Source organism: Athalia rosae, chromosome 8 (assembly GCF_917208135.1).
Source record: "Athalia rosae chromosome 8, iyAthRosa1.1, whole genome shotgun sequence".
NCBI classification, from domain to species: Eukaryota; Metazoa; Arthropoda; class Insecta; order Hymenoptera; family Athaliidae; genus Athalia; species Athalia rosae.
In genome coordinates this window covers 2,744,490-2,766,177 of record NC_064033.1, presented here as the reverse complement: position 1 = coordinate 2,766,177, position 21,688 = coordinate 2,744,490, and the positions used below count along the sequence as shown (strand labels likewise).

The window sequence follows — 21,688 nt, the reverse complement described above, 5'->3', positions numbered from 1 at the left end:
TCGATTGAATAATGAACTTTTTTCTCCTGTGATTTCGTGTCTGAATTATCATTCGTCCGAATAATTGTCAACCCAGTGAGAAATTTAGTCGTAGGCGAATTAACGATGTATCGTCGATTCTATTTCCGTTTTGAGGTATCGATGAGCTGCTACTTTTTTTGGTGATTTGTTCATCCCAGATACGCACCGAGGTGTTTTACGCTTACGAGCGATAATTCGTGACTAACGAGGACCGAAAAGGGTGCGGCCGGGCGTAGAATGATTATATTCTTAATACTTGTGTGATTATTTCTTAAAAATAAAGTCACTTTGGATAAATTTTATCCAACCGAAGCTGATCCGTTTCACCCTTGAGAATATTTTAGCCATTTAATGCGCCGCGGTTCTCGGGATCATTTGGCAAATACTTTATTTCATCTATTTACTTTTTGCCCTGCTGCCGAATTTTTAATAACTCGAATAAATTTATGATATGTTAATTATTAATATAGTCATCTCTTCTATTGTTGTGACCTATCGGATAAATTTGAACGAAAAATATATCATCTCCAATATATTTCTCCAAATTTTTCGCTACATTATATCTGCGTGATATGGTACGTCTAATTTACTATAATCTTAAACGCTACTGTATTGGGAGTACCTCAACAATTCGATCGCTCATTGCTAAGCTCCAAAGACTTGTCTCTCAATTTCACATTGTATATTACAACAATCTATATCCGATTAAGCAAAATACAGAATTCACCTGCACTCTCTCAAATTAAAATTTCAATCGCTCATATCCATTGATCCCTCGCAAAAGTAGCCCGTTGACAGGTAACGATGACAAAAAGAAAAAATTAAAAAACCAAGTGAATAAAAAAAAAAACTGAAAAAATAAATCAAGTTACTTAGTCGTATGGCGGGCCCAGGTAGTCCTTTGGACTTCCGTCATGAGTTCGCTCCTCGACGGAAGTCTCGCGCTCGTTGTTCTGGACGGTGGTGGTCCGGAGGCCCCTAAAAAGTGTACCAAATGTTTTTGACCGTCGTTGGGTCTTACGGCGGCGGTGTTACCGCGTCCCCCGGTATCCGGGTGATTTTTTTTGGCCCTCAGAGTGCCGACGTACGAATTCTTATCGCTCGTCGTCGGTGGTGGATCGTTGCCGCGGTTGTCGATCCCCGCGGATCGTCTCCCCTGGGGCGGAGGATCGAGTACAACGGGGGGAACATCGTCAACGTGGTTCGTCCTGAGCCTCGGCGAGTCAATATCGCCAGCCAGGAGGCTTTGGACACTGTGAGTCATCTGTCCCTGCGGAAGTGGTTTGATAAAAGCTGCCCGATGATGATGTTGTTGCTGCTGCTGATGCTGCTGCTGCTGGTCTTCGCTGTTGCTCTCCAGACTCGAGGACGTGTTGTAATTTTCTGTTCCGTGCGGCGTCACCGGCGACGGGGAGAAACTGTTTGGCTGCGAGACTCTCAGCGACGTAGAGATCGGAGAAGCTTGCGCCGAGCCCTGAAATGCAGAGGGGGGTCTTCTTTTAACATTATTATTCGACGCCCTCGTCGTGCCGCGTTCCACGATATCGAAGAACGTGGAAATTTTTCGCGCTCGTCCGCGCGGCTCCTACTCACCGAAGATCTGTTGTTGCTCGTAGGGGGTAAAAGAAGACCGGTGCCCATGGGGTAAGGCGATGGTGTAGCGTACGGCGACCTTTGCTGGGCTTGAGATTGATAGGGTGCGAGATTGTGGAGGCGTTCGAGCAACTGGGCCTGGAAATGCAGTTGGTCGTTCGAGGCGTTCAATCCTTGGCTACCCAAGACGTTACCCGGCGTCGGAGTGTAGACAGAGTCCGGTGGGTAGGAATAAAATGCGAACGAAGGCGGCTCCAACTCCCAAGGTGAACTCGGCGCCCCGGCCCGCTGAGAAGGCTTTCGAGAATAAGGTGGAAAAGTATTTTAGACTCAATTTCGCCGATAACGTCCACTTCATTTTAAGTCGTTTTTCCGTCGTACTTTCCGCTCGACAAAATGAAGCTGACGTCGTTATTGTGAAAAACTGCTTTTTTTTTCGTTACCTAACATTTGTTGGTCGCACAGAATCCAAAATCCCTGGAGAAGACCTGTTAGGGAACACGAACACACTGCCACTCAGTACAAACAATATTAGAATATTTAGTATCGTATCACGGTCATTAATTGGTTACAAATAAAAATGAACTGATCGATATACTTATAATGATATCGTTGCCTGGAATTTGATTCCAAATTTGTTTATTTTTTTTTTTTCATTTCCATTATCGTCGTTCGTTCTCGGTGTCTCTCGGACGCATGCACGAACGGCGATGTTCACGAAACTTTTTCTCCGTTTATCGCGTCATTATTCTCGCGAGTGGAATATTTAAAAGACCGGAAGTCGAGGTGTGCACACCGCTGCATAGGTACGCGCAAAACTCAGGTATACCGTTGAGAGTGGCGTCGGAGAAAATTTTAAATTTAAATGCTTCCTCAACTTCGCGAAACTTTACAAACTATCGATCAGAGTACTTCAAATACGACGTAATGACCGTATATATATATACACAACAAATAATTCGAGATCTCCTGCGATGGAAAAAGTTTCAAACTCGACAACTCGCCGAGTTATCTCCGTCGAGACAAAATCCGAACTCGCAGGTACTCGGAGGAAGAGAAAAAAAAAAAAAAAAAAAAAACAAATAGAAGAAATATCGTACAAGTTTCCGTACGTCAAATATTTGACCAAATTATACCCATATTTCAGTTATAATACTTCGTGAGTCTTGCAATTTATTGTAAGTTTTTTTTTTATATATTTCCAATCAGACAGGGCATAAGAATGATAAGAGGGGAAATAAAAAAGAAAATTTCTGACACTAAGATTACGGTACAAATGTTGTTTTTTTTTTTTTGTGTTATGTTTTCTCTTTCATCGATTAATCGTAACGATGTATTTTTTTTTTTTTTGCTCTACGATAAAAATATAATTAAGCGTACACTATGCGTAAAGTATAAAAGTACAAAATGCAATAATTCTTATGGTTATCAATATAATATTAATATAGCCGTTAATTAAATTATTTAAAGCGCAACCCTCGGGCAGTCAGAGGGGCAACAAGACACTCGTTTAAATAGGATAAGGGTTGCGGGATGGATGATGCACTACAGCGTCACGGAATCGGGAATAGCGTTACCTGGCCGAGGGTCGAAAGGTCGGGGACAGTGGTCGTCGCCGACATTGGAGGACCAGGTGGTCCCTGGGGGGCTGTGGTAACGTGACCGGAACCGGACCGTTCCTGTTCCCTGAGATGACCTACCAGGGCACCGATGTGCTCCAGGAGTTCCTTGTTCTGTACCAAAAGCTGATGCGTCCTCGTCTGCAAGGGAAACGGGGCAAAGAAAAAAAAAGAAAGAAAGAGAAACGATTTTTGGGGACTCGAAAAAAAAATTCATCAGACTCGAAAGATGTTGAATAAAAATACCTGAGCTTCGACTCTGGCGGCGGTTTCGGCGGCTAATTGATCCTGGAGGAGTCGAGCGTGTGCCACGGCAGCTCTGGTTTGTTGTCCCTGTTGTTCGAGTCGCTCCCTGAGGAGTTGGATCTCATGTTTCAGGGCGGTTAATTCCCCGCCCGCCAGCATACCGCAATCCGACGTCATCGTCGCCTGCCGATCAAAAGTCGATTTTCAACGGCGATCCAAATATAATTTTTTTTTCGTTCGATTAAAATTAAGTTTCATTCGGGGGGGGGGGGGGGGGCTCACCGAAGGCGATTGTCTTATCGGTGTCGTTGACGCCGTAGTTACGGGGGGTTCGTGAGATCTCAGAAGACACGATGCGGTGATCTCCGGTGTGGAATCACCGCCGTCCATCGCCGGAGTGAGCAGAGATATTTCTGAAATGATATTGAAAAATTCGCCTTCACTGAGAGCGCTTAATTTTTTTTCGGAAGCAAATTGTTCGTAACAGATTCTGCTGTGTTGACGAGAGCGAAGGGTGAACCGAATTTTTTTCTTACGGCGAAACTTGAAGAGCTTTTGAAGCTCGAGGGGACGTTGGAGTGCTTTTATTGTACACGAGAAAAGGATTTTCACGCGAAACTGCTCGGGGACGGCCATCGGATCGCCATCGGTAAGCGATTCCTAACGAGTTTTCGCTGTCGAACTTGTAGTTTAAAAGCCAATTTTCTCATCGCGGAACGTCCATGCGGTGGTTCGCGTTATGGCCTCAGAAAGTGACAACTTTGAATTCGTTTATATTTATAGAAGACGCGTGTGTATCGTTCAAACGTTACAGCCGCGTTGACAGCGTCTCGTACGCGATGTGAGGAAAAAATCTTCTGCGACTCCTTTGAACTCGATTCGCGTTCATTTCATCACTAATTTTGCGTTGAACATTTTCAAAGTCCAATCTCGGCGCTATGAGATTTGTATTTTTTTTTTTTTTTTTTGCCGTGGCGAAGAATGGGGAAACCGAATATATGTCTTCTATCTTGAAACGGACGAGAACTCGATATATTGAAAAGGGAGATGAATGAGCTGATTGAATTGAATTGACGCGTATTTGAAAGGGACGAAATTCATTTCCTGGTCTCCCCGATTGCTTCCGAATATGGGAGTTCCGCTCGTTTCACCCGACAGGGTTTTCCACCCCCCCGTATCGGAACACCCCCGTCATTCTTTGCTCACTATTCGCGCGGGTAACTTTTCTCGCTTTTCTCTTTTAACAAATCTTTACAAAGTACCGGAACAAATCTGATCATCTCTTTTCTCTTGTGTTTCTGCTCCCCCTCCCTCCGCCCCATTACTATAACCGTATCAATTCGTACACGGGATCGAGTTTGTTGTTTCGCCTCCATTATCAGCGATTCCCTGTTTCTTCCCGAGATTCGGTTTTAGATGGAATTTCACCCCTAAGCCTGCGGCTAACGGTCGTCCTAATCCCCCTAATCCGTAGCCCCGAAAGATCCCTTCGAACTATTCGATCAAGGCCGACGACAAGGTTGAGTCAAAGTTCAAGGGGACTCCGAGCCCGCTCAACTCGTTACTCTCGTCCCGGAGTTAACGTTTTCCTTTTTTTTTTCTTTTTTACAAGAACCTTTTTACTCTTCGTAACGTTTCCGAATTATCGGAGCGAGGGTCGAAAGACAGATGAGAGAGGAAAGGACGAGAAGTAGAACGAAAAAAGTAAATTACCAACCCTTGAGAACGGGGGGCGGTGTGGGCGGGGGACGTTGACTCGCGGTATCGTCCTGGTCCTCGTAATCGTCGTCGTGGTGAAGAGGATCTCGCCCACCCTCTCGGTTAGCTTCCCTCTCGCGGTCCTCCGGGGCGGAATTTAGGCTCAGTTTGTGGCATACCTCGAAGGCCTGCCCGACGGTTCTCACCACCCTCATCGCCTGGCTCTGTTGGATGAAAATTTTGCTAAACTCAGTCAGTCGATTCCTCGTGGCTTTACCATCTCCCGAAACGGATCGCCTCGTTTATCCACACCGACTTCGAGCCTCCCCGGGGCGCGATGCCGAATTTGCAATTTCAATATCCGTCGCAGTTTTACGCTGGAGTAAATCCGGATAAAAGGAGAGAAGAAACGGAGCGAAATAAAATTAAAGTTGATGGAAGAAAAAAAAATCGATTCGGATTTAGAAATTCCGACGAGTAATTAGCGGGAGAAAAATAATTAATCGTGCAACCCTTTCGTTTCCTTTCTTTCTTTCTTTCTTTTTTTTTTTGTTTTTTTTCGGTTCACCGTACCTCCAGTTCTTCGAGATCGATATTCTCCTCCTCGAACGGGTGTTCGTCGAAGCTAACCGCCGGTACGGGTTTTGGTTTGAAACCAGGTTTTCTCAGTTTTTGCATGCAGTAGCTAAAAATTTCCGGTTCCTTGAAGGAAAGTTTCTTCCTCGGTCTCGCGGTCTCGTAACCGGGACTTCCGGGACTGGCACTTCCCCCCGAACTGACGCTTCCCGGCGACGGAAAATCGCCGGTAACAGCCGTCTGCTTTCCACAATTTTTCAGCATGTCTCAGCCGATTTGATCCAGCTTGTTTGAGCCGCGCTTTACGTTTTTTTTTTTTCTCGTTTCACTTCACTCTAGCTCTCAAAAAAAACTTCGCCGAGTCGGGACACCGCGTCGAGAAATATCCCGCCACTCTATTCGTAAATCACCCGACGTCCCAGAGCCTCGTAACTTTGATCGAAGCTTATTTTTCTGACATTCATATTAACTCGGACGTCGTTCATAATTTTTCCGTTGAAATTCAACGCTCGGCCGATTCCGGGGGTTTCGGATGAAAATTACACGATATTCGAAGCGATTTTATCCCATTCGGCGACGCGACGAATAATTTCGATGGAAATACGCAGCGTTTGAAAATTCCTGCTATTCACGTCCAGAGGCATATCTCAGCGACTGTTTTGACAAGGGACGTCGTACGTTCTCGATCCGGGAAAAAACGATCGATAATATTTCTGGCAAAAAAAAAAAAAAATCAGCGGTGCCGGTGGCGAACGATTCCAATAAACAATTTCTCTGCGCGCACCATCCGCAGCGGTAAACGGTGCACAAATCAGGAGCGGACGCCCACCGCCTGAAATATTTAGACAAAAATAATTGCACTAGATCGTCGCGTGATTGTCACTCAGCACAAAGTTATCCGGATGATTCTCCACAATCGACGAGTTTATTTGTCGTACGTTCGGCGATCACTCGTCCGCTTTTTTCGCAAGTTTTCTTTTTTTTTTGCTTGGCTTGCTACGGCGCGCGATCGATAAGTTCGCGGAGGAGGTGAGCGAGCAAAGTGGATGTTGTCTAGCTGAACGAAGTCTTTCTTTTACTTCTCGATCTCAGAGCCTGTCGGTTGAGCTCCGCTCAGCTGCCACCCGCTGGACCACGTAACCGCGTCGTTTCAACCGAAATTTCCTACCCACCCACCCACCCACCCCCTCCGCTTTCCTACCAAAAAACCAACCGTTCCTCGCACGCCAGACTATACGATCTATTTTAATAACTTTACTCCCCCCCCCCCCCACCCTCTTCAACTTCAACCCCCCCCGCTTCTTCTCTCTCAGCCTTTTCACTCGCATACGTTTTTCGTACATCATAGGTGTATATCGCGTCACGCACGCCTGTACACACCGCGAATTTCCCTCCAGAAATTTTGCGGCTAACACGTTATTTATGACGTAGAGGTTTTTCCTTTTTTTTCCCTCCTCTCACGAACGATCATTTTTTAAAAGTAACGTTCTCACGCGTTTTTTTTTTGTTTTTTTGTTTTCAACAAATATCCAAAAACCTGACGAATTGCATGGATAATTTTCTCATCGCGTTCCAATTTTTGTTTCACCACTTGACAGACGACAGCGCACGTGCTCGATCTGTCGTCTCTGCAGCGAGGATAATGATGGATTTTTATCTGAGAGAAACGATTGATTTTTGCGCGTATCATAGGTGAGATAAAGATTTTTGCTTCGATAGAAGGGAGACTGTAGGTGTAGGTAACGCGCTATTAAAATAATTTTACGTGGAATACGTACTCCGGCATATTTCAATTTGGCAGTGGTGCAGAATTTTCTGTTGCAGCTGCAACGGCAGCAGCACGCGCACATAAGTTTATATATATCCTGGATATAATACTTGAGCATATATATGTATATATACATCGTACATACCGGCGTCACTTTGTTTATGTCTTTGAGAAAACGTGAATATGATTATTTATAGAAAATAGGAATAATGTCGGTTGATGGAAAGCCAATTCAAAAACTTGTCACGCTTTTGGCTTTCTCCTTCTTTTTTTTTCCGATCCTTCCGTTATTCTCCTCTTTTTCGTCATTTTGATCCGCAGTAGAGCCCCAATTTTTTCTCTCAGATCTTTCTCACGTATTTCAACGGGATACGATTACCGTAACGACCCCATCAAAGCGCGAATAGCTTCACCCCCCTTAATTGCCCAAATTATCTCCGAACGAAAATTGTTATAAGATTATCCAGAAAACCGGCGAACCAATCATCACGAAAGTACGGAGATTGCGATTAAAATGGAATTTCAAATTTCCAGCGCCCCCCTCCCGGTTTAATGATTCGTTAATAAATAATTACCCGTATTTGCAAATTCGTATTTGCAAAACTCGCGCCGACGAGGGACAAAAGTAATTTTTCCCATAAAATTAATATTCCTAATTAAGCAGAAGAAGAACATCTCCTCTGTACTACACCGTTTCCGAACGGTTCTAATTATTTCTCCGCGCCGTAGAGGGTGGTATTTGAAAAACTGACTCTAACCTGTGTCACGGTCTTATAATTTTACTACAATATAACTGTACAGTGGACGGTAACAAAACTGTAACTGTGTTTTCCTTCACCATTACATATTTCCAGAACAACAATAAGGTGTGTATACGGTATAATTATTATTACCGTCGGTGTTATATTGTGCAGCTGCAGCTGCAAGGCGCGTTACATTAATGTCCCGTGGAGTAAGAAATAAAAAAAATAAATAAAAAGAAATCAAATAAGAAAAAGCTCAAAGTTTTTTTTCTTTCCCGACTACAGTTAGACAATTGTTGCATACATGGGACGTGGTACGATAGCTGACCTTTTTGCTAGATTTGAAGACGTTGCATTTAAAGGAGTTGCTGTTACCGTCACGGGCGATGTAACTGAATATCTTCAGATCGTGACTGTCGTGGGATACGTAAAATATCCTGTAATAAAAATCGGAGAGATTAACGATAATGGAAAAAAAAAAGAGAAGAAGGGAAGAAACGCAATAATTACCTGTAAATCGGGTGATGCATGAGGAATATTTTGTTCTCGTCCATCCAGTGCTGCTTCTTCTGTGAAAACCGAATGGAAAATTTCATCGTCCGATAAAAATTGGTGAGAATGTAAAATTTTATTTTCTACAAATAATTCATCGGAATTTTCGTGAGACGAACCTTCTTCTTTCGTAGGGTGACCTTTAAACCGTCAACCGAAACTTCGAGCGTCACTTTTTTCTTCTTGATTCCCTTCGCCTTGAATTCGTACTGACGATAAAAGAAAGAATATATTTTGTGTCGATTCGAAGGGGGGAGAGGGCAAACTAATCGGTTCGATTGCACGGGAGAAATAATGTGAATGGAAAACTGAACTGCTCACCCGAATTCTCCGCATCGCCGCCACGATCTCCACTCTGCTCGTCGGCCTTGGTACCTCCAAGGATCCGATGAACTGCGTTGACGAGAGAAACCGAAAGGGAAGAAAAATTCGTCAATTTCAGATAGAAAAAACGAACGCATGTAAAAAAAATAGCATCGGTGATCGGTGATCACGACACGGAATCGCATAGACGGAAACGTTGCACTAGAGTTTTTATACGATAAAAACATTCGTTCGCAGCTGTTCCACATTTGCAGGTGCGAGTTTTGAACCGTGACGATTTCGATGAAAATAGTCGTTCGGGGGAAAAATTTTCGAACGGCCGATTCACGCGGTGCATGTATTCTACGAGGAAACAAATGGCACGTTCCGACTTCTACGCTTCCGAAAATTCTCTGCCGTTGTAAGAGAAAGAAAAAAAAAAAAAAAAAATTTTCAGTAAAAAAATCAAACTCCGCGCAATTCCCGTCCCCCAAGCAATAACTTACCGCACGCGCGCACGCGAGATTAATTCTCCCCCCTAAAATAATCCACGGGGAGCTATTGAAGTCCCAATCAATTGAATTAAAGTGGTACGAGTCGCTAATGAGTGGACATCCAATTTGACGAATGGCTATCTACTAACAGTGCTCGTAAAAAGGCGTAATAATGAATTCCCGATCGATTCAATCGTCGGACCACAATTGAGGGGACGACGTGCAGTAAAGTATGGATGAAATTACAACTGTTGTTTCAGATCAATGACGACGAGAAAAAGAGGAGGAAAAAAAAAAGAATTGTAGGAAGTCACCGCGGGGTTAGCGGACTTCGAGTCCGTCCGGGAGATGCGTAAAATCGCGGGTGATCTCATGGAAAAAAAAAACAAGAAAAAAGTAGTTTTCGGTGTGAAGAAATGCGGGGAGAGCGGCGATGTGTAATAGAGTTCTGATGAACGCCCACGCTCAGCGAAGCGTACGAAGAGCATAGGTGTTGCAAAATTTTCGTGACTTCGTCGGACCGCCGTTAATAAATACGTGACACAGCGTACACGTGTGTACGAATCGGATGCCGCCGGTGGAGACAAAGCCCGCGAGATTCTTTTTTCCGATATCTTATTCTATTTTTTTTTTTTTTTTTCTCCCAGAATGAGAGTTACCGAAATAACCACGTGCAGGAGTGACGTCACGCGTAGAGCTGCGGTATACTCTAAACGCAGCATCCAAAAATACCTATAAACCTACGTCGACGTAGCGTTAGTTGCGTGGAAGCTTCGCGTGCACCTCCTTCTCAAAAATCCCCTCCAAAAAGCGCGACCGTTAGACTCTGCCAATTTTTTAACCGATTTTTCATTTCCTCAATCATCGCAAGAGCTTCTATTTTTTTTTTTTTCTTTCTTTCTTTTTTGTATTCCCCTTTCTTCATTCGCACGGTAAAGAAACGAGCGCACCAGGTGCTCTCGGCTATCGGACACCCGGCGCACAAGATGATCGTTTTATTTGGCTTTCGTTCCCGAGGTTCGAGCGGATAAGTATTTCCCCCCCAACTCCTATCTCACGATTTTTATCAAACGGACTCGCGTTCGTCGTCCGAAGAGCGAAACGTGACCTGAGGAATTTTTCTTTGTCGACCGTACGCGTTAATAAAGAAGTGCGAAGAAGAAAGGTAGGAACGCGACCGATCGTTGGAATGAAAGTTTGTTTTTTTTTTTTTCGAGAAAAAATTTTCTCAACTCCGGAAGTTAAGAAGCGTCATTTGACATATCGTGTTCGAGATTAACGATCTTTTACTATAAATATAGAATCACCGAGCTCCACGCTGCAGATGGCCGAAAGTTGTATATTAATAGTGGCGTCGGGATATATTATCTGGACCAAGAAAGGTCCGAGAGGCACGAGGCTCGACGGAATCGGGTATTACTGCACCCGGCGAAGCGATCATTTTCCAAAAATAATGAAGATGGAAATGTCCAATTATCGAGCTAAAGACAAGAAAAAAAAAAAAAAATCCGATTCGCACAGGCTCTCCACGTATCGCGAGTATATCATATGTACAGACTCGGTACCGGAGGGACGAGCGACCCACAAACCGACGTCGCGACGCCCGAGGGGGATTCCCTAGAACCCGAGATGATGCCGACGCCGTTCTCAAGATCGGCCCTGCCGAGATAAACGACCAAAAAAGTGTCGCGCTACACACCGACCGCGGAGCAAACCCAGAAACGTCGATTACACGCGAAGTTCTTTATTCTCAAACTTTATTTTTTGTTCTCTCGTTTCGAGAAAGTCGGAAGTTCGAGACCCTTTTCGTTGTTAGTGATATTCTTCGGTGAACGAGGAACTTGGTGTTTTCTTTTTTTTTTTCTACGTGTACATTATATTTCATATACCTTGGCGTGAAAGATGATACCGCGGTGAAATGCTTCGTCGCTGTGCAGCGGAATCCTCGTGTCGTAGTCGTCATTGTGAACGAGATTGTACTGCTTCTTCGAGGGCATCCTTGCAGGCCCTGCTGCATGAGATTTTCACCGTTTAACTCCGCTGCAAGGAAACGATTGAGAATAACCGCTCGATGGAAGAAAAAAAAATATATATATATATACAGTATTACGCCGGGAAATTTATACCATATAAATCAGAGCCGATGCAGCGGCAGCTGCAGCGCGGGCCTTGGTAAGAACACCGCTCGTATTCGAGCTGTGTAATATCTAGAGTAATTCCGTACACGTGCTTCGATCTGACGTAGAAATAAGTATTTCAAGGACCTCGAAGACGACGGGTTTGATTTTTTTTTTTTCTCTCTAATCAGCGTCCGTTCGTACGCGAAATTTACCCAGGAGTTTAGAACCCCGCGTAGCCGCGGGTTCGCGTACGAGTCGATTCGGAATTCCGTCTACGACGGGGATGAAATAGTCGGATTTATGGTTGAGCAGCTTATTGCTCGTTCCGCACCGCCAAAGGGCAGCTTTTTCGGTCGGAGGTAATTTATTCGAAACATGTCGCGTCCGTCCGTTCGTTCGTTCATCCGTTCGTTCGCCAGGTCTCTCTCTCACTCTCACCCTCTCGATTTTCAACGGCGCGCTGTACCGACGCGTTTCCATACGGGTTTATAATGCCCGGATACGATTTACACCGCCTCCGAATACGACGATCTCAAATTCGCACATCGGTGTTAACCGCGTCTAAGGGAATTCAATTTTTGGAAGATTTTTTGACTCCCGAAATATTCTTTTCTTTTTTTATTTTCGTTTTTTTCCACCCTCGTAGATCCGCCTTGGAAAAAATCAACGCTTTCGCGGATTGTGAAAAGAAGGCAAGTTTTTTTTAATTTTCGAAAGACTCTTTTTTTTTCGTTCCCCCGAAACCCACGGGGTCGTATCGCATTCGTTCGTCGATTGAACCACCCACATCTTACGTAGTTGAATTACGAATAACGTGTACATATGCGTGTCTAATACGTACAGGTAAGCTTTCGTACGTACGGCGTAAATGATGTACGAGTCGCCCGTCTCTTCGACGAACGTTTTCGTACGGCTGCATCGAAGGAAAGAAAAAAAAATACAAAAGGGAAGTGGGAAGCCCTCGATCGGGGTGAATTTCGGTTCGAAATCGTGAAGAGAGATAGAGAGGATAGGATAGGAGGGGAAACGACGACGTACCGAATGTATAGTACAAAACGTCACCCGATGACGTCCGTTTAAACAAGCCGGAGGTTTATTGCCGTTGTCGTCGTCGCACCAGCTGTGTACATTACACGTGCGTCCAAATTACGTTAAAGGCATTTCTACGACGCCCCACAATTTTTCGTGAACACGGAAATCCGGGTGACGAGAAAAATTTCAGATGAAAAAAACAAAGTAATTCGATCGAATCATTCGCAGGTGGATCGGGTCTCGAGATTCGTCGTTCTACTCGTAGCTCAAATACCTCGTCGACTCAATTTACCCATCCAATGTTCGCTGGGTAGGGAAAGTACGATGTACTGTACCGTACGTATAGATAAGACGGCGCATCGGAGGACGCGAGTAGATTATCGTCCGTTTCTCGCGTCTACAATAAACCGTACGTGCCGAGGTTTTACAATAAGATCTGGTACGAGGTGTAACGCAACGTTGGCGTTGACGAGACCGTGGAAGAAGTACAAGGTGGAAATATTACGCGCGCACACCTTCGTACAACACGTACGCGTAAAAGCTACGTCGGATGAGAGATGCAGACAAAGAAAGTGGTTTGTTGATCTCTTCGCTGCGGTGACCTCGGTGTGGCGGTCAAGCCGTAAGCGGCTCGTTGTAAAATAGCTGCCGGTGTGCTGCGATAGGTCGGAACGACGGGTTCTCCGGTGTGACGGGGGGAAGCTTAATGGTAGGTTCCCCCGTATCTTGTAGAAAAACTTATAAAAAAAAAAAAACATTCGAAAAAAAAAAAAAGGAACAGAAAAAAGGGTATCCCATTTACGGACGATGACGATACCTGTGTGTGCACAAAAGCGCTACACACGTATATATCTGTATATATATATATATACACGTATGCATCTCCGCAGGTATTATTTTCTATCATCTTTTACTTTTTTCTTTAAAACCACAACCCGAGCGTTCCCTTTGCTTCTTCTTCCCTCCGGATTTTTCAGTCTCATCCCGCAGGAGCGCGCTCTCCCGCTGCTCCTCCGTCGTTCTACGTACACACGAAACGCTACCTTCCTCACGTCCCCGTCCCGTCTCTCCTTCCTTCCTTCTTCATCAGCATTTTCAATACCGCGAAGCCCTCGATCTCGACGAAGCAACCGGTGAGGAGATAGGGTCAACCAGAAAGGGACGAACCCCACCTTGACTTCTTTGTAGCTCGGCAGCGGCAGCGGCAGCAGGGACTGGGAACCGGAGGGAACGGAGGATAAAAGAGAGCGAGGGAACCGAGGGCAGTAAACGTGTGCGCGGAGCGACCGGCCAGACCAGCCCAGACATTATACACGATGAGGCCCCTAGCGCGCGTGCATCCTGGTGCGTGTTTCTTTCCCCGGTATCTTTTTTTTTTTTCCCTGCTCCGAGACGCGCGTTATATTCCTTGACCATCGCCTACCTGCTTGTAGGACCCCGCGGAGACAATGCGCGACGCCCATCGGCCGCCTAGTGCATCGGGGTTCTAGAATTAATATAACGAACCGCTTTATTTCCTCCACTCTCGGATCGGATTGTCCTCTCGTCCGACGGATAGTGGAAATTTGATTCAGCCGGTCCGACGCGTCGGGCTAGGTGGAAAATTGAATCCGGCGTGCAGCCGGAGCGATGAATAATTCAGCGGTAGCGTACCGCCGCCGTATCAAGCCTTCCCCGTGTAACACGGGCGCAAGTCGTTCCGCGAGGAATGTTGCCCTTTCTCGGAAAACAAACCGACCGCCCGCTGACCGCGGACTTTTGCAGTATAATATCGCTTGGACGCACTCACCGTAGGGTACTACCTCCTCCTCCTCTGTTGTCGTAATTATTACTCCGCGACGCGGGACGTGTACGGGGGGGAGGATAAAAATGCAACGGAGTGCGTACAACGAAGCCGATTACGGCCTTTGGGGATTTTTTTCGTTCTCGGATACGCGAACGAGAGGGTGGACCTGTACGCGTTGTATGTATGTATGAGTAGCGGTTTAACTTTTCGGCAACACGCACGTGCGTTAGCTGGAGGTCGTCGAATCACGAGATCGTAGAAATGGGACTTCTGAAACTATGTCGATTCACTGAAAAATCAAACCGGTGTTGTCGACGATTGGTTTCACTTATGCGCGTATACTATATTACTTTGATGATCGCACAGCTGGTTCGTAGAAACGTTGTAAAGACTGATCGCACCTAGCTCGGACAAATTATACGCGAGCTCTCGGTCTCCTGTGCGGTGAAAGTAACATGCGAATGGTTAAATTCATATAGAATTCACGCAAATTTAACTGTACCAACACGCCGTTGAATTTATTACACACGTTACGAGTACAGTGTACCGCAGGTTTTTTCATTTACGCTATTTCCTTTGTCAGGTATAGGATACGTGTGTGTACGAAAAAGAAGAGTGTAAAATTAACTTCGCGTTCCCAGAGTTTATAGATAGATACATCTCTCATTAATTGTTTGGCCAAGTTTCGCGATCGGTTTCTGTGTTAGTTTTTTTTTTTTTCTCCCCCCCCCTCGTTTTTCGAACGTAGATTATATTATAACATAAATATACGGATACACGTACGTCACGGACGACGAGAAACAGCGAAAAAGAAAACCAACGAAAACTAGTCACCTGACTTTTGTATCATCGTGACATTTTGGCGTGGGTGTTTCGATATTTTATATTCGATAGTGACGTTATTATACCGTATACATAGTTATACCACGTTAGTTACGCAATTACCCCCCTCGCGGCATTGGCAATGACCACCCCTTGAAATACAGAAGCTAAGAGAGAACGAATACCTAGAAGAATTGACGTATGCCAATTCGAGATTCTTTTCACCCTTATTTTTTTTTTTTTTTTAACGAGGTACACGAACTCGTTTCGCTCGATCGAAGTGATTGATGATTTTCGTCGAGCTACGTAGAAAAATTGCGACTACGATCATCCGGCTCTTTTTTTTATTCTCATCTTCCTCGAAACTATTTTACAACGTCGGTGTGATTAACAGATTATAAATTCTTCGAATGTCTGTGACTTTAACATGGCCGTTCGGCTTTCTCGGATGACGATGACTCGCGACAATCATTATTTTTAATCATCGCCTACGGTAGCAGCGTCGTATTCTTGCAAACGAAACCGCGTGGATGAGAATAATCGAGGTTTTCCATCCACATTTTTGTTTCTCGAAGAAACAAAAAAAGAAAAAAAAATATACCTCGTTTCACGTGAGAGCGTATACCGAAGACATCGGGATGCTGTGTGAACGGTGCACACGTATGCGTGGGCGGCGAAAGGACCTGTACGAATAATACCTACACATCCACGTATCCTGCAGGCGCTCGGCGCACAATGAAAACCCATCACATAACTGCAGAGCACTCCGCACCCTTCTTGTAACCAGATGACAACGGCGGCTCCAAGAGCATCCGACTACTGTGTATATATATGTATATGTATGCAGTGGCACAGAATAGAGCAAAAAAAGCACAGGTTTATTCGATTCTATTTTAGTGCCGTTTTGGAGTTTGTTTTTTTTCTTTTTTTTTTTTAGAATTCAAAATTATTATCACGACGATCCGAAGATGCGGTGGAAACTGATCGTGCTCGCGATCGCAGGTAGCTTCTTCTATGGTGTAGTGTGACTGAAAATCAGGTTCTTGAAATCCACGTACCGCTCGTGGATCATGTTTCCATCATTATCATTATTTTATATGTATATCGGAATGGAAACACACGCACACGTCGCCGTATAATGAATTTATTTAAATATACCTACGCGTTGCAAATTAAGAGTTCAACGGCACTATGTGCACGTGCTGACTTAGCTTTTGAAATATTTATTTTTCTCTACCGTTGTTAAAAGTTAAACTTTACCACGATGAGTCACGTTATTAATTTCACTCAACTTTCAAATTATTTTTACCTATATTCACGGTGAATTTTTCGATATCCTATTCGCGGATTTGAGATGTACAACAAATCAGGAATGTCGAAGAATTTTGAATTCGTTTAAAAATTTTGAATTTGTGATTCCTTTTTTTGAAATTATCATAGTTCGAATATCGCGTCTATCGTAATCACTCGCACGGTAGAGTTTAAAAGATCCCATACAGATTCGGTTCGGTAATTGTTACAAAACTATCACTGTGTACGCACCGGATGAGTGATTTTTTGAATTTGAATTGCTCCGCGATCTGTGATTTAAAAATTTGAAAATAAATTTTTTTTTTTTCCTTCTTCCAAAGATTTTTTTCAGACAATCATCGGCCGAATTTCACGCGATAAGGAATACACAGATATTTCGGGGACGCTACGAATCTACATCCCCGCTGTAAGCGGTACCGGCATCGCACTGAAAACCGGCTGTAATCACAAAGCGGGAACACCGAGCTCCGAAGCATTCTGTTCAGCTTCTTTTCAGCTCCATCTGTATTTTATCCTCTCAACGTCAACTCCGGTCAATATCGTCGACTAATCTAGGCTACAGGGCCTCTCAAATTTGATCGTCCGTCGGGGCGGGCACTACCGAGAAAATCGAACGCCATTTCAAATTCAAAATGATCTTGCAGGGCTACCACTCGGATCGAACGCGATTCGAGCAAACGAATGAATCGACTTTCACCAAAGAAAGAGGAAAAACCTTCGTCTTATTTCCTAAACAATTGGGTTAAATATTAACTTAATATTTACCCTGTATATATTCGAACTCTTCGAAACCGCAAGGGCGCGCTGTGCTGCGTGAAATAACGGATACACCGTCGACATGGCAGTTGGATTTTGCCTTGGAAAGTTAGGGTCTTCACGACCATGCTGCCTTAACGTTCGACGCCCGTAGTGTTGGAGTGGGTTTGGGTGATTTTTTTTTTTTTTCATTTTCACAAAAACCGCCAAGTTTGTAATAATGAATATCGTGACGTGTGTAGCGCCGGTTAATATCGCTGTGATTAAATACTGTAAGTATTGAACTTCCTGATTATTTTCACGTTGATATATTTCAGTAGTAATGGAAGGCTGAATTTTATGCTTGCGATCCGTTATGATCGGCTGAAGATAACTGTTGAAGTCTGTTGTACGTTAATGTGCCACTTCGCGTGAACAGCTACTGTAGCGTGTATAGAATTATTTGAACCAAAAGTTTCTCATTATTTTTAAACTCATTGTCAGCCGCACGGATATTTGAATTTCAAAATTCAATGGAACGCGGGTATACCCGTTACAATGGCGGCGAATGATCTATTATTCGCGCAGCAAAAGAAATTCGTACAATAAGATGACGAAACGAAATAAATTAGGTATACATTTTTTTCTTCCAGGGGGAAAACGAGATGAAAATTTAATTTTACCGATAAACGATTCCATCAGCGCGACTCTTCACACGGACCACGTGAGTTGTTTCCACCAATCTACGATTCGAATCAAACGCGGTATGATTTCAAATATTTTCGTATTTTTGCACAGCTATGCGCGAAAACTACTGTGATGGCAAGCGCGGATTTCAAAGAGGATCGAATTTGGCTGAACGGAAAGTGAGTTAAAAGGATCTAGATACGTACGATCTAGCGTTAAAATTTAATTTAACAATTTTCTGTTCTTCTTTTTCAGAGAGGAATCTATTAACAACAAGCGACTTCAAAATTGTCTCGAAGAAAGTAAGTCGTTTGAGAAAAAAAAAAATAGATTCATATGTTATGAATAAAGTCGTACCTGATTTTTGCAGTGCGAAAACGGGCGAAACTAACGACCGACATCGGATCTTGGAAAGTTCACATATGCTCGGAAAATAATTTTCCGACTGCTGCTGGGCTCGCCTCAAGTGCTGCTGGATACGCCTGTCTGGTAGCCGCATTGGCGGGACTATATAATGTGGAGGTGAGCTACCAAAAAGTTTCCCAGATTACCAGTAGGAACAATAAACTTACGATTAAGAAAAAAAAAAAATTTCAGGATAACATAAGCGCCGTGGCTCGTTCGGGTTCGGGATCGGCCTGTCGCAGCGTATTCGGAGGATTTGTTCGTTGGTACATGGGATCTGAACCGAACGGTAGCGACAGTATAGCGAAACCGTTGGTGTCACCGGATCATTGGCTGGAAATGAGAATTCTTATATTAGTGGTGAGTACGCGGGACAAACTTGGGAGACAAGAACGTTGATAAAAAGTTATGAGAATTTTAATTTTCACAGGCGAACGACGAGTCGAAAAAAGTTCCAAGCGCTATCGGGATGAAGCGAAGCGTCGAGACCTCCGACTTGCTGAAACATCGCGCTGAAATATTAGTACCGCGAAAAGTGGATGGAATCACGAAGGCGATACTGGAAAAAGATTTCCCAAAATTTGCCGAACTAACGATGAAGGACTCCAATCAATTTCACGCCACGGCTTTGGATACCTATCCCCCTTGCGTTTACATGAACGATACTTCACACGCTATTGTAGAACTCGTTCACGCTTACAATGAGGCATCTAAAGAAATAAAAGTAATATTTTATCTTAACGTTGAGCTCAAACTGATACCATCACGTGTTTTTCTTGAATTTTTTCTTCTTTTTTTATTTAGGTAGCGTATACCTTCGACGCAGGACCAAACGCGACCCTGTTTCTTCTGGAAAAAAATGTTGCCGAGGTCGTAGGTGTGGTAAAACATTTTTTCCCACCACGTATCGAAGGCGACGTTGGCGTAGAGTATCTGAAAGGAATTCCTGTGGAATCTACAAAAATTGCTGAGGTATTTTTATCAATATTTTTCACCGATCAGATGAGTGATCAATGGACGTGTGATGAGGTGATCGTTCGATCGTTTCAGGATTTGATAAAAAGGATCGATGTGAAGCGACAGGATGCAGGGAAATTGAAATACCTGATTCATACGCGAGTCGGCGATGGACCTAAAATACTGAGGGACCAAAAGGACCATCTTTTGGATAACAGCGGATTACCATTGAGAATAAATAATTAGAACAATCGATCCAAAGAATCGCAAATGTATTTTTTTATATTGATTTAGAATGTAACTTCCAAATATATTTCGAATAAATTGAATCAAATATTTTATCGACAGTGGACCGCTCGATTTGGACGTTTTGTTTTATTTTTTTTTTTTTCACCCAACTCGTATGGCTTTCCTTACGGTGGATTCTGCGCTGTATAAATTGCCGTAACATAGAGACAACTGTTAGCGCATGCCTCCGCTTCGAGTGCCGCAGACCAGATCAATTCAAGGTCTCTCGCTCTCATTTTCACCGTTAGCTCGTTGTCGAAATAGTCAACGTCTGGCATAATAATCAGACGATTAAAACATTAGCTCGTGTGAGTTCGACGAGGAAACAATCATGAGCGTTATCCACCTATCCGCCGGTAAGTCGAGAATTGTTTGAAATAATTTTCTCACATCTCACTTTTTTTTGGAGAGAAAGCGCGATTTCAATTAAAATCAATCAACGCAATGAGTTCGACGAATTAAAGAAAAATTTAACGTATAATATTCGAACATTGCGCTGTCTCGATTTCGCTCAAGCTCCCGAATTATCGCTCAATTTTCATGATTTTTAGTAACAAAAAATATATTTTCAAGGATCGGAAAAGCCCGCACCTGTGGAGGGCAAGGCGCGATTGTACAGCATGAAATTTTGCCCTTACTCTCAAAGAGTGAGGCTTGCACTGGGAGTGAAAAAGGTTCCTCATGAGATAGTGAATATAAATTTGAAATCAAAACCTGAATGGTTTCTCGAGGTGAATTTCTTTCGCAAATCTTTGAGGAAGAATCAGCGTACGAAAACTTTACACGTGTATTTCTTTTTTTTTTTCTTTTATTTTCCACAGATAAATCCCAGCGGAAAAGTCCCAACGTTCGTCGATGTCGATGGCAAAGTAATCGACGATTCTCTTGCAATTATCAATTATTTGGACGAACGCTATCCGGAACCACCGTTGTACAAAGCAGAAACCAAAGCTCGCGATTTGGAACTGATTGAGAAATACAAGGCGGTAAATATTTTCGTTACAAGCTCAGAGAAAGCTAGAATATCAAAACAAATATTTCGAACTACGAATTAATCTTTATCCGCAGGTGACAGACCTTTACAGCGCTTCTGTCCACAAGAAAATTGACAAGCCGTTCAAGGAGATATTCGGTCAATTTTTAGATTACTTCAAAGAATACGACGAAGAACTGGGCAAACGAGGGACTTCTTTATTCGGAGGTTTGTTTCATTATAACTTGTAAAAATTACACGGATCGAATACGTCGACTTATTCGCTTCAAACTCGGCTAGCTAAGATATCCCTTTCAAAACCGGCTATTTCGCTTATGGAATAGATACATTAAAATATCCGGTTCTTGAATGATTTTGAAAGATGACCGTTTTTTTTTGTTTTTTGGGAGGGGGATCCACATCGGTAAAGGTTATTATTGGATAATTATTTCAGGAAATGAACTTAGTATGTTGGACATTGCAACATGGCCATGGGTTGAGCAATCGAAATTGCTTACTCTGATTTACGAACAGCCGCTAGAATATGACAAAAAGGACTTTCCACACTTCGTGAGTTTATTGAATACCTACCAAAGTCTTTGAAGCTATAATATTAATAATGAATCAGATTACGAGTTTTCATTGCGAATGATGTTTCAGATCAAGTGGGTAGACGATATCAGGCTTCAGCAGGTCATACAGGACAATTATACACCATATCGCGACGTTGCGAAGTACGTAATACCTCAACTGAACGGCGAAGAAGTAGATATTAACAGCATCTAATATGTCTTCCAATAATTCTCTTCGCAGAAGATAACACGTTACTTGTTTCTTTTCCGTTTCTTTTCTCAACCAATATATCAATTTTTCGATACACGTGTTTTTTATAACTCTCTTATACCGGTGAAAATGAAATGACCATGACAATAAAAAGTAAAGGATAAAATTTCATCGTT

The 21,688-nt window shown here is 43.5% G+C and overlaps 3 protein-coding genes across 10 annotated transcripts; 2 read left to right on the top strand and 1 right to left on the bottom strand.

Annotated features, from left to right (window-relative positions):
• Positions 1-127: 127 nt before the first annotated feature.
• LOC105691057 (carboxyl-terminal PDZ ligand of neuronal nitric oxide synthase protein) lies at positions 128-17,588 on the bottom strand. 8 transcript variants are annotated; one of them, XM_048659863.1, is made up of 12 exons: positions 17,450-17,588; positions 11,503-11,653; positions 9,138-9,209; positions 8,936-9,025; positions 8,775-8,833; positions 8,593-8,701; positions 5,197-5,401; positions 3,762-3,892; positions 3,480-3,662; positions 3,192-3,374; positions 1,615-1,911; positions 128-1,495 (listed from the first exon to the last, which is right to left on the bottom strand). In XM_048659863.1, exons 2-12 carry the CDS (start codon positions 11,608-11,610, stop codon positions 890-892), a joined length of 2,043 nt encoding a protein of 680 aa, XP_048515820.1. In that variant the 5' UTR covers positions 11,611-11,653; positions 17,450-17,588; the 3' UTR covers positions 128-889. The 8 variants fall into 8 exon arrangements, with proteins under 8 accessions (XP_048515820.1, XP_012264724.2, XP_048515819.1 ...); XM_012409301.3 differs by lacking the exon at positions 17,450-17,588 and adding an exon at positions 15,975-17,131; XM_048659862.1 differs by lacking the exon at positions 17,450-17,588 and adding an exon at positions 16,072-17,131.
• Positions 17,533-19,815, top strand: LOC105691045 (diphosphomevalonate decarboxylase). The gene is made up of 9 exons (XM_012409283.3): positions 17,533-17,712; positions 18,073-18,143; positions 18,218-18,285; positions 18,362-18,408; positions 18,477-18,628; positions 18,704-18,871; positions 18,942-19,235; positions 19,316-19,483; positions 19,562-19,815. Exons 1-9 carry the CDS (start codon positions 17,661-17,663, stop codon positions 19,712-19,714), a joined length of 1,173 nt encoding a protein of 390 aa, XP_012264706.2. The 5' UTR covers positions 17,533-17,660; the 3' UTR covers positions 19,715-19,815.
• Positions 19,816-19,951: 136 nt separating this feature from the next.
• Positions 19,952-21,683, top strand: LOC105691053 (pyrimidodiazepine synthase-like). Its single transcript, XM_012409293.3, has 6 exons — positions 19,952-20,112; positions 20,330-20,487; positions 20,578-20,742; positions 20,825-20,957; positions 21,184-21,299; positions 21,390-21,683. Exons 1-6 carry the CDS (start codon positions 20,088-20,090, stop codon positions 21,513-21,515), a joined length of 723 nt encoding a protein of 240 aa, XP_012264716.2. The 5' UTR covers positions 19,952-20,087; the 3' UTR covers positions 21,516-21,683.
• The last annotated feature ends 5 nt before the right edge of the window (positions 21,684-21,688 follow it).